A 12,547-nucleotide genomic window follows, 5' to 3' on the forward strand; every position below is an offset into this window, starting at 1 on the left:
AGAGCAAGATAACCTGAAAAAATGGCTTTTAAAGAAAACAAAACAAACACTTCTGTATTTTAGTATGAAGAAAAAAAGCATTTCAGGCAAAACCAGTAAGGGGTTTTTTTTCTTAAGACTGGTTTCCATAAAAATACTTTTTTATTTAGTAGTTTTTAGGAAAGAATGCATCTTTTTTTCCTCTTGCTTTTCTTTTTCAATGAAAAAAAGAAGACTACATTAAGTGGAAATTCAGTATTATGGAAAAAAGGCCTTTTTTGCCAAAAGGTTAAAAGAAACTAACTGTGTCTTAAAAAATAAGAGAACAGAGGTAGAATTCCAAACGTACAATTTTGGGAACAAATGTTAATGACAGGAAATGCTGCTGCTGTTAGTTCAGGAGAGTAAAAGGTACTCAAGCAGCAGCAAGGAAGAATAAAGAGATTTGGAAGTTTTTCCTCCCTTGGCATCGGCCAAGACAAGGAGTTCCAGCAACTGACTTTCATCCTTAGATTCATCATCCACGCACACACACAAACACACATCACTGCCTGCAAGGCAACATGAAGGGAAATGCCTTGCCCCACTGCTGCAGCCTTCCCGCTTGTCCCCACTCCCGGCTCAGCTCCCGCAGTGGCAAGCTGAGCAGTGGCCTGAGATACCACCACGCATCAGCAGACCCCCGTGAGACCAAGCCCAGTACCAGAGAAGGTGAGAATACAAATTCTTAATTCAAACAAAAGATCAATTCAGCTACATCAGATGACAGCCACCTCAGTGCACTCATCTGTGGATGGCCATATATGTCTATAAATGTTGATCTCTTCACTATGGGGATTTTTAAAGTGAGATTTGTTTATTCATGCTCAGATTCCTCTTATAGTCATGCCAACGATAAGCCATAGATTAAAGAAAGCTTTGCAGCTTTAAATACTACTTAGTAAGATATTCATTGTACAGTTCAATGGACAACTCCCTGATCTGAGCAACCACTTTAAAGTATTCCCTAAGGGCACCCAAAATAATTTTGTTCAATCCGATGTCTAATTGGACACCCAAGGCTCTCTGATCTCTCAAAGGTCGCTTCATAAAGGTTTCACTCAAAACAAAGAACGTGATTTGAATACCTTTGGGGCTGACAAACAATAAATCTCTTAGCTGAAACCTAAACACTGTACAGGGAATCTAAAAGGTACCCGAAGGTAATGCAGGTATTGCCTTGTAACTAAAGCCAATGGAAACGGCCGGAACTCACTGTCCTTCAATTTGTTGCCGTTCCCTGCATCAGGACACAGCTTAGCTGCACAACAGAGCATAAAGTACCCTGGGAGTACAGCAGTACAGCCTTTAACAAGCACAACACTGCAGAGATACTGGTGGGATCAAAGGGGCAGAAGGGATGTAAAGAGTCTTCAAAGTCACTTAGAAGATTCTGACACACGGTTCCTTTTAAAACGAGTGAGGACTTCAAGACCCTTCACAGCTTTGAAAAACTCAGCCTAAAAATACTTTTGAAGCTGCTTTAGAGATTTTGCAGTTAGCTTCCGTCAAAACCTCCTGCTTGGTGCCTGGAGGGAAGCAGCCAGTACCTTCTGAGCGGTGGATGCACGTATGCTGGTTATCACTTAGAAAGAACCCTTCCTTACAGCGACATTCATAGCTCCCCACAGTGTTGACACAAACATGCTGGCAACCACCGTTGTTGAACATGCATTCATCTGTATCTGAAAGAGAGAGAGAGGGAGAGGAGGAAAGAGAGATATCAGCTTTGTACTAACACCAATACACTCATATTGGCAGCAGCCGCTCAATATGCGGTACAGACATCCATCTACTCGGCATGTGACCATCCAGGCAGCTTAGACACACCGGGCTAGCCTGTTGTTGCTGTTACTGTGCCGTCACCCTGGGGAAAGTGTACTTTTGCTGCTGCTCTTACCCTGTTCGCTGGTTGCCCAATCAGTCACAGGGCTCCCAAGAAATGCTGGCCAACTAACCAGTTACTGGTTACAACTAAGGCAGAGTAGCCTCGGTGGAGCCAGAAGCAGGGCTCCACACTCCACCTACATGAACGTACTCTGCCTCGCAGTGCAGCTGGAGAGTACTACCACTCAGCAGCCTAGCACGTTTACATGTAGGTTGAGCATCCATACATGGCTCTATCTTGCTCAGTGGGATGCAACTTTGGCTCCAAACCCATCCAAGCTACAAATGGTGTTTTTCCACAAAGCTCCCCATTCTGAAGCAAAGGTGGAACAAGAAAAATACAAACCTCAAAATAAATGTAGCTTAAAACCTATCCCCTGCTCCTTACTTTCACTCGAGCTAGAATTCACACATTACATTTGATCTGGCCATCACCACTTACCATCAAGGCTGCTGCTGTGTCACCTGACTGCAGTCAAGGACAAGAGCAGAATTTCTGGAAATACTTTCAATGTTGATTTTGCAATATTCAGAGCTTTAACAATACCAGAGAATATAGAAAGGCTCTGCTTGCAAGATAACCAAGAGAAACAAAGAGTAGAAAAACTTCAGCTAAGCCCCTGAACAACAGGATGGTCATCCTAACCTCCAATTCTCTGCAATTTTACCCCTTAATAAGCACAGGTTTTTGTAAGCACTACCAGCAAAGAATTTTCCTCCCCTAATTTTCAGAAATGCCAATTTGAACAGGAAGTAAAAAACGCTCAGTCCCTTAAGAAGCAGGACAAAATGTTGCTGAGGCAAAGCACTGGTCTCATTTGCAAATTCATACGGAACATCACGTTTGCTCCCCGTTCTGTTCATTGTTCCTGTGCTAACAGTACAGTGTTTTTAATTTAACATTGTAGCATTTCTGGCATAAAACAGCTGTCTTCTAAAAAAAGGAAAAAGAGAAAGGCTTTTAGTAAGAAGCATAACACAGTATTACAACAGATTTAATTTCTACTGAAGGCAACGAGTAAGCCAATTGGATGCAAAAGAATGTGACCTGCTGTAGCAAAAAGAGCGGCTGACATATCTCCATCACAGAGAAGCTGAGTATTTTAGAGTTCTACAGTGATGTGAATGTGCAAACAATCATGAATAAACAGCCACCATGAGTCTTTAGTACTACAGATTTGAACTCCAGCAGATGTTTCTGTCTTACAGACCTTGGAAAGCTTTCAAAAAAATCATCTCTTTCCAACAAGTAATTGTCTATTTGGCTTAAACCCAGGCACACAACCGAGATCTTCAAAAACAAGGGTGAGAGGAGGGCAACCCTGGCGTGAACAAAGTAAACAAACAGATTAAGAGAAGATGTGATCCAGTTTGCTGCATGCCAAAATATTTATTTAACGTTTACATCACATCTCAAAATTGGCAGGTCAGGGGTAAAAACTTCATTGTATGTCAATGACATTTTATTTTATTTTAAAAAATCTGTCATGCAATACGGAGCAGCTTCCCAGTAACACAGCACGTGGTAAATTTTGGTCTAAGTTATGTCTAGGTCTTACCGATCACAAACAAGTCAGCTGAAGTATGCTCTAGAGGGGCTACTGGATACAAAGAGAATACACCCTTTGGTGGCACTGTAAGAGGCAATGCGTTCGTTCACATTCAGCCCTTCATGGTAACCTCAACTGAACTCCACTGTGATTACACAAATGTACTAGAGAAAAATAAGATGGCCTTCCTATTATTTTAAAGCATCAGCAAATATTTTGCTTCCCTCTCTACTTTCTTGAGTGAAATACTTGGAACTTAGTGATGTCATCTTCTCGTCCACTTACACTGTAGTAAAGTTGATCTGTGGGCTGGCACCAGGCTCCCAACAAGTAAAACCCAACACAATTCCACGGGAGACTCCAGAGCTTTTCTGATTTGTCCCAGCAGAAGATACAGCCTAGGGGTGGTCTGATCCCCCACCTGATATGCCATACGCCAGTGGGAAATACCCCTGGCCAAGCTAACTACAATCTTAAAATTATGCTGTGAGAGCAAGTTTCCCTCTGACTGACATGGGCATGGAAGCCTGCCCGGGCACATCCACACTCAGTGCAACAGAAGAGAAAAACTGAGCCATCTCTGAAAAAGTAAATGGGACAGGTACCACAGCGCAGGGCAGAGCCATCCAGGGTACCCAGCGTGGATCCTGGAAGCAGAACAGCTTCATCACCGTGAGGTTCTGTCCCAGGGAAATAACACTGGCAGCATACCACCAGGCTGGCAACTCATGCACTTCCGTATACTGCTGCACCGTGTGCTGAAGAATACTATCACAGTAAAAACACAGGGTCTCGTTACCCAGTTTTAGAGGTTTTCACCTGCTGGCACACAAAAAGCGGGAAACTACCAAGGTCTTAAATAAAGAAAAAGAGGGTGAGAGAGCGTGTGTGGATGCAGGCTCAGGGGACCGTTGCCAGGATTGAACACGTTTCCAGAGTTGCATACTTTGCTTCGCTCGAACCATCCAGGGAAACGCCAAGCATTTGGCTTAGTCCCTCTGTGCTTCAATGGCCTCTTATCATATACAGCTACTGCACACTCCTAACTGTCCTTTCCGAACAGCCTGCAGGTCAGGAAGTACTCAGACACGGTAAGAGTGAGAATCCCACACGTTATAGGTGTATGAGCGGAAAGATTTCTAAGCCTGGAAACACACCTGAGAACTGATCCTAAACTAACTTGGGAACAGAAAAGACTAGGATAGCACGTGTTCTTTTACATAAACTCATTTAGCGTAACAATAGATGGCACTTCACACATTTTAACCCAAAGCACTTAACGTAGAAATGTAGCACAATTATCCTCCGCATTTACAGAGGAGGAAAGAGCCACGCTGGGATGGTGCATCAGTACCTGGTAATCCTTAGTCCCATAGGTAACATTCTTCTCTAGCTGAGCTGATTCAGCCCAACAGATCACCATGCATTTCCCCGGGATGCAGTTAAAGGGTTATGTTAGCATCACCACTCACAACGTTCATGAACACTCTTCTTACCCAGGCAGTTGTGGCCATCATGAGCCAACATAAAGCCGTCGTAGCAAGTGCAGCGGTAATTTCCTGGAATGTTGAAACACTCGTGGACGCAGCCTCCATTGAAGTCATTATCACATTCATCAATGTCTAAGGAATAAAGCGAAAGTCAATATGACGGATGCTTGCTTGGGTGTTATAGACAGTTAGAGATGCGACTGTGTAAATGTGACCAGCAACTGCTGTCCGAAATCATCATTGTCTTGCAAATTGACTACTTAACACATTATTTGTTGGATGTTTCTAAAGGGTGACAAAATGCCCCTAAATTCCCATGTAGCTTTACCTTATAGTTTTTAAGGCTGCTGGATAAACAACAAACTAATTATTAAACCAAGTGATATTAGTAGGTGAAGAGGCATGCAATCTGTTTGCCTTTGATTTTGTAAGCGAAGAGTAAATCAGGTGAAGAAACAATGACTATTTTGATTTAAAATCATCCTCCATATCTTAAGTAATTATTTTTAACGGCTCTGTCTTCTTAGAAATACTTCATGCTGACACAGGCAGAGCATAGTGCTGCCATCACTTTACCTTCACATTTCTTCCCTTCGCCAGTGTAACCCACTTTGCACATGCACTTGTACAGCTTTGGGGTGTTTTGACAAATAGCATCTGGGTGGCAGTCATCGAGCCCCAGGGCGCATTCATCCACATCTGTGAAAAGACAAGATTCAGAAGGGACGTCAGCAGGTGGAGAACAGGGCACGTCTCCTGTACACATCACTGATGAGATGATGTAAGGCTGAATGCCTGTTTGTGGTGCATGTGTGCATGTTACATGTATTTGAGAGTCAGGACAGAAACATGCAGAGACCACGTCTGAACTTAAATTTGTATAATGCTCTACCTGCATATAGATGTATTTGTATGCAATTCAGATACGCTTGTGTTAAGCTTCTGTACCCACTTATAAATACATCCAAAATAATCCATTATGGGCTAGACGCTCCGTGACATTTAGCCGACAGTTTTACAGACGTTCATTAGAGGCTGTTAATCTTTCTGCTTAACAAAAAACAACTATTGAAAGAGTTCTTGGTGACATTCATGACATCACCCTCAGGAGGCCAAATGATTTTTAAACTAACAAGGGCAGTTTACAGCAACGTACTTCCAAAGTCACCACCAACGCATTATTCAAAGACACACTTACCATTGAACGGATGTATAATTTATAAATAATGCCAATTTTTTTAACACAAGAATAGTATCTGGTGAGCAGCATTGCCAAATCACCTGGCCAGCCATCACAAAGCACAGCATACTGAAGCAAAATATCCAGGTGGAAACTTCAGATCAGAGGAAATGAGGAGAAAGGGAAACACCAACAGGAGGAAGTCCTGGAGACGAAGCGTAGACAGAAGAAGAGGAAGAAAAGTTATGGGCAGCAGAAGAAGTTTTTCATACAGCAGAAGAAAATTCAAACACAGAAACAGGAAGATTTCCAGCAACTGGCTAAAAGGAAGAGTTGCAGAAGCAGCACCCCACATAGGTACAAGAAGCGAGTCCTAAAATAACAGGATGAATTGCAGGACTATCAGCAGAAAGCGACTACTTAAATAGTCAGCCACTTTTCATAGTGGGGATCACTGTCTAAGGGGGAATTTCAGCCAGCACCACTCCCATTTACAATTATAGCATTCATCTCTTTTTCCCTTCCCCCCCCACCCCCCCCCCAATCACAAAATATGCCTGGAGGTCCTGCAGCAGTTACCAGCTTCAGAAAGTATTCATGTAGTTTTAACTCCTAATGGTGTCTGGCAGTGGGGAAACAAGGCAAAGAGCCGGTGCTACAGCGGCAGCGCTCTCCCGGCTCTCAGGTGCACACAGAACTGGGAACAGCGATGGGCTGCTCAGGTGCTACCTCCAGCAAGCAAGGGGAAGGTGGAAAACGGCCGGAGAGAGCGGCAGAATCTGCTTCCTCTCAAAGCAGAAAAGTCAAGCCATTAAAAAACAGCAGAAGCAGCGGACTGAGGGAGCGAGTCACGCAAGACAGAGCGCAGGGGACTGCTGAGGGGCCTCCAGCGAGTGGGATTCAGGTAGACGGGGCGGGAGGAAACGACGGGTAGGGGAGGAAAGACGGCGGGCAGAAAGAAGCATTAGCCACGGTCGCAGGCTGCGTGCCCCCCGCACGGCGAGCTCTGGCCTTGCCCGCCCGGGCCAGGGAGGCGATGGGGGGACGCCTGCCCCGGCAAGGTGGGTGCCAGAAGACGCGCACCGAGGAGGGGGCTTCTTTCAAGGCTACGGCGCACAGGGACGTCAACGAGATCTCGCGCCGGCGGCAAAACGGCCCTTCTGCTGGTTTGTTTTTACGCCGATCCTCCGTGGCCCGCAGCACGCAGGGCGGAACGGCAGCAAAAACCCCCAGCGTGAACGCGGAGAGAAGCGCGGAAAAGAGGGCTAGGAAAAAATCACTGGGCTCAGGGAGCAAGGTTTCCTCGCGTGGTGACAGTAGCCCGAGCTGAAGAGAGACCCCGGCGGAGGGAGGCTGCGAGCAAACACCGCAGCCTTAAACTTGGCAGCGAGGCGGGCGCGGAGGAGGCTGCGGAAGAGTGACCGGGCTTGTTCCTCGGCCACCAACGGCAGACGAAGCCGCGACAGGCGCAGAGTTTGCTCCCCCGCTCCCTCGGCAGAGGCGAGACGTTCACCGGGCGCCCTGCCCCTCGGGGGTCAGCCCCGCTCCCGGGCGAGACCGCCTGGAAACCGGCCCGTGGCACTCACCGCCGCCGCCCCGCTCCGGTCCCGGTCCCCCGCACCTCCCCTTCCCTTCGCCACCCCCCCGACCCCGCCGGCTGCCGGCCCGGCGCCCCGGGGGGGGGGACCCGCCGCCGCCGCCGCCGCCGCCGCCGCCCCGGCCGGCCGCCCCGCGGGAGGAGCCGCTGTCCAGGGCTGAAGGCGAGCCGGCGGCGCGGCGCGGCACTCACCGGGCAGGGCCAGGGGCAGGGGCAGGGCGGCGGGGGCGCCCGGCGCGGGCAGCAGCAGGAGCAGCAGCGGCAGCGCCCGCGCCCCCGCCGCGCCGCGGCGGCGGCCGCCGGACCCCATCGATGGCGCTGAGGCGGCGGCGGCTGCTGCGCTGCTGCTGCTGCTGCCGCCGCCGGGCGGGAGGAGGCGGCGGCGGCGGCGGAGGAGGAGGAGGAGGAGGGAGGCGTCTGCGGGCGGCCGGCCCGCCTCGCACCGACGGCGGGCGCGGGGCGGCGGGGGCTGGGCGGGCCTCCCCCCCGCCCGGGCCTCCCCCCCCTGCCCTCCCCGCTGCCCCCCGCGGGCCGCCCGGCGGCACCCGCGGGCGGCGAGAGCGCACACACAGACAGACACACACGCACACCCGCGAACCGCCCCATCCCACGTGGAAAGCCTCCGGGGACCGCGCCAGCGCACCCACCCGCGGCACCGGCGGTCCAGCACCTGCACGGCACCCCAAACACAGGTGTCCCGCGGAGCCGGCGCTTCCTGCAGGTACAGAAAATACCTCACACGCAGAGGGCGGCTGCCCCCGGCGAGCGCATTTGAACCGGTGCTCCCCTTCCTGGAGCGGCCCGCGGAACGGCCGCTTTCCAGCGGAGACAAGCCCGAGCAAAGACCCTCCGCGCCTGCATCCCGCCACAGCCCAGGTACAGACGAACCCGCGCCAGCCTTGCTCGCGTTCCTTCAAAAATACAGCACCACCCTTCTCGCCCAGTAATCGCGCCCCGCCGCGGCGCGTGAAGTCCCCCTCCGAAGGCCGTGCCAGAACCCCCACATCACACACCACCAGCCCCGGCCCACCTCCTTTCCCAGCCAGGGATTTCTCACAGCTGTCCTCCCTTTGGCAGGTAAAAGCGGCCCAGCCGTCATTCGCTGGAATTAGAATCTCCTAAATGCTGTTTGACCTTTCAGGGTGCAAGCGAAAGCGGGCTGTATTCTTTTCCACCCCTCCCTCCCATCGCCATTTCGCTGCCCTTTCTCTTCTGTTTTGTTCCGCGAGAAATACCAAGCTACTGCTAGTTGTAAGGGTGGTTTATACACATTAGTAAATCTTCGGAGTGAAACTTTCCCTCAGTCTTCGTCTTTGTTTCCTTAATGGTAGCTATAAATTACCACTTTCCTTTCGCGCTGGAGCATCAGGCTTCATTGCTTTTGAAATGATCAAAGTTATTCTCTTTCAAAATCCAATGAGAAACAACCCATTGTATCTCCTGGACGGCTTCAGTCTTAGTCAAGCTCTTCTATAAATGCATAAAGCTGCTCATTAAACACTCCAAGGATTCTCCAGCCCCGCACCGTACCCCAAGCCTCCCCTTACCAACAGAAAGTAATAAATGAATGAAGACTTTCCCAACAGTTTCCACGATCTCATGAATAAACACTCATACTTACGATGGGAATTCGCACATCCACACACCTCTCATCTGGGGATATCGGTCGAGGTGTCTCTACAAACAATTCTCCCAAATGCATGTGACTACCAGCTACCTCATAGAAAAGCTGTGACGTATTTCAGGCGCTTTCCAGTCAAGGTTCCTCAAGGAACTTGACCAGTATTAATTTACTTAAAATTCATCACAAGATTTGACAAAAGACACACAATCTACATATGAAGAGCGTAGCAGAAAAAACAGTAAGAGACATTGAAGAGAAGAGCCATATACCCAAACAACTAAAGCTTCCATACACCCAAACTCCTAAAGCTTTCTGAGACACAGTAAAAGCAAAGCATCCTATTTACTTCTGTAAACTAAAATATAAAGTGACACATAAATATCCGGCGTGCCTGTGTTGGCTCAAAAGATCTCAATGCAGCTTGGAAAACAAACAGCAAGAATATTAAATCTGTCTTGGTTAATGAAACCATTTCTTATACATAAATCTCAAAGTGCTTTGTGAAGGATCCTCGCTATTATTTCACATATAATACTCACTTGTTTATGATGAAGAATTGCCATTAAAATATCTCTTTATAGAAAGGCACAAAAGAGACAGAAGCTCAGACCTCAACTCAGATGTCTTTCTGTAGCCTTTTTAACTATTTCTATTCAACTACAGAGTCACAGTGACAGCTGACCATGCTGGGCATGAAGATCTTTCCTAGGAGAGAGAAGTTAGAAAAATTCTTAAGACTCAACTTCAGCAAGAAGTTAAGTATGATGAAAGAAAAACAAATGTACCAGGGGCAGTTCAACAGGAATAGACCTCAAATAGCCCACTGTTAGGCTTTTTATTCAGCAATTAAAAATAAATCACAAAGTTTTAGGGAGGAAAATAGCTACTGGTACGTATCTGCAAAAAGTGTATGCAAACAGGACATTTTCACACATTACGCATACTGATCCTAAAACCAAGGGCAAAGTTTTTGCTCGTCTAGATACTATACAGCATTTTAGTCTTGAACTAAATTTTCTCAGTGTTGCATGGACCAGAGTCCCATTCAGTTACGTTTCACAAACGCTTTGGGGAGAGAGAGGTTTAGGTGCTTTATGTTTGGAGAAAGGCTGCACATCAGAAAACTTGTCTGCTCTTTCCGAATCGTACCAATGTGCACGCTACCTTATAATCTTGCAACACCTAGAACTTCTTCCTGCTAACACTGTTGGATCTCTTTGGACTGCCAGAAGCACAACACTGCTACGAACACTTGTCTGCTGCTCCAAAGGAACTCTTCCATACAGATAAGATCCCCCAATTCCCCCCTGCCCTCCACTTCAAGTATCACTTGAAGTTGCCTCACATTGAGAGATTGTGGCTAAGCTGCCACAGAGCAGCTGGATGTAAAAACTGCTCCAGAAATTCTGCACCTGATCTCCCGAGTTGAATACTTCTGTCTGAAAATTTGGGATAAAAACTGCTTTATGCCTTATAATCCTCCTTAAATTTTGTTATTTAATGATAAGCAAACTTTATCTGAAGACATCCTGATTGCCATTTCATTTGTACTTCGATGTAGTGAGAAGTAGTGGGTCTGCTGGGCTGAGCAGCAGCGCATCATACTGAGCCAAAATTTAACATGACTGAGTGAGCATAATGAGTGCTTGTGCCAGAAGCTGAAAACAACACAGGGCAGGGTGGGGGTGGGATGCTGGAACAAAAAAGGGAAAGGGGCAGAAAGACAAGTGAGGATATACTTTCAAATATGTCATTATTCCAAAGCTTTTCACACACGTAATTTCTCAGAGTTGTGGTTTCAAGTCTTACTCATCTCTGTATGTATACGGGGTTTTGAACAATTGTTTTCCTTTGAAATGAATCACTCAAACTTTTGCACTTACACTTTCCATCTTAGTATCCAAGGGCTTTCCGAGCTACCAAACAGGTTGTCGAGTTCTACATAAAATAACACATCTTCAGTAATCACCATTCGTTTTTTGCAATTTAACAGTGTCTTTCCTTGGAAGCAGGACCTGCATGTGGCTTATCTCAAATAGAGAGGAAATCTGGGGTTCCTCTGGTCACAAAGAGTCTAAAGGACTCTCTCATGTAATTTATACTCCTTGTCTAAGTCTTTTTATGCCACTGGTAGAAAAACCTCCTTGAAACAAACATCAGATCCACCAGTGATATTTTAAATGTTGCAGAATCTGCATCTTAAATTGCCACTGTCACTGAAATGAAGAACAGTTCCTGTTTATTGCAGGACTGAATATGCTATGTTCTATTAATGAATATGCATCTTTGAGTTCATAGGGGGAAAAAAAGGAGACATTTTGCTATGTGAAAGAACTTTTAGGCAAAGATCTGCTTAGTGCAGCTCTTTGACATTTGTATTTCTTTGTGAGAACTTTCCAAGTCATCACTACAACAAATCATAAAATTTCTAGACCCTTGTGTTTAGAGCAGTTAGTCAACAATCACTGCCTAGCACTCAAACTCTCCTCTCCAACAGACGTTAATAAGCATCGCCTTCTATAAAACCACCTCAGACCTGACATTTGGAAAAGTGCTGTGAACCCAGCAGCTGCACAACACACTTTGCTGACCATGGCCCCCGTTCTTTTTGTTCCTTCCCCTTGCAGGACGTCTGAAAGATTCAGAGCCACCTGTGATGAGGTGAATGTGTTTCTGAAGCTGCACTTACCTCACAGCTCCATCCAGGCCTGCCCCACGGCCATCCCCACAGTGCCCTGCAGAGGAATTAGAAGCGGCAGGTCTAATAAGCCTAGGGAATTGAGAGAGCCTGTTTCCGAGAGAGAGAGGCAGGTCTGGCATCTCACACAAGAGCGGAATGCCTGGCAGCAGGTACCGAGTTCATGACTGCACCCCCCCAGACCTGTCCAAGGCTCAGGCCACAAGCACCACCTCATCAGAGCATGGGGCAGGCTGCGTTCACCCTCTCAGCATCTCCCCCAGCGAGCCCGCAGGATGACACCATCCGTTGTTACTAGCGCAGAATCACCGCCAGCTCAGGAAGACTGATGTGGTTCCCGCAAGAGAGATCTTAACACTTTTTAATTTGCTTTGCTTAAAAAACTCTCCACTACAGACCAGGGTGTGTGTGGGGGGAGAAACGAAGAGGTGAGGCAAGCATAGATACCTCCAAGTAATGATCAAACTCCTTCCCTTCTGCATTTTTCCTGATGGTATAAAACA

The 12,547-nt window shown here is 47.4% G+C and overlaps 1 protein-coding gene across 3 annotated transcripts in view; it reads right to left on the reverse strand.

The window, feature by feature from the left end:
• Positions 1–8,070, reverse strand: part of SCUBE2 (signal peptide, CUB domain and EGF like domain containing 2) — a 46,453-nt gene extending 38,383 nt beyond the window's left edge. For 2 of the 3 annotated variants that reach the window (XM_069803810.1, XM_069803808.1), the window contains exons 1-4: positions 7,915–8,070; positions 5,522–5,644; positions 4,952–5,077; positions 1,569–1,703 (exon numbers count right to left, since the gene is read on the reverse strand). In XM_069803810.1, coding sequence (XP_069659911.1) covers positions 1,569–1,703; positions 4,952–5,077; positions 5,522–5,644; positions 7,915–8,032 — 502 coding nt within the window. In that variant the 5' untranslated portion in view covers positions 8,033–8,070. Of the gene's footprint in view, positions 1–1,568; positions 1,704–4,951; positions 5,078–5,521; positions 5,645–6,143; positions 6,299–7,914 lie in introns of those variants that run through there. The other variant, XM_069803809.1, reaches the window with a different exon arrangement.
• Between the last annotated feature and the right edge of the window lie 4,477 nt (positions 8,071–12,547).

The sequence above is a fragment of the Haliaeetus albicilla genome, chromosome 16 (assembly GCF_947461875.1).
Source record: "Haliaeetus albicilla chromosome 16, bHalAlb1.1, whole genome shotgun sequence".
Taxonomy (NCBI): domain Eukaryota; kingdom Metazoa; phylum Chordata; class Aves; order Accipitriformes; family Accipitridae; genus Haliaeetus; species Haliaeetus albicilla.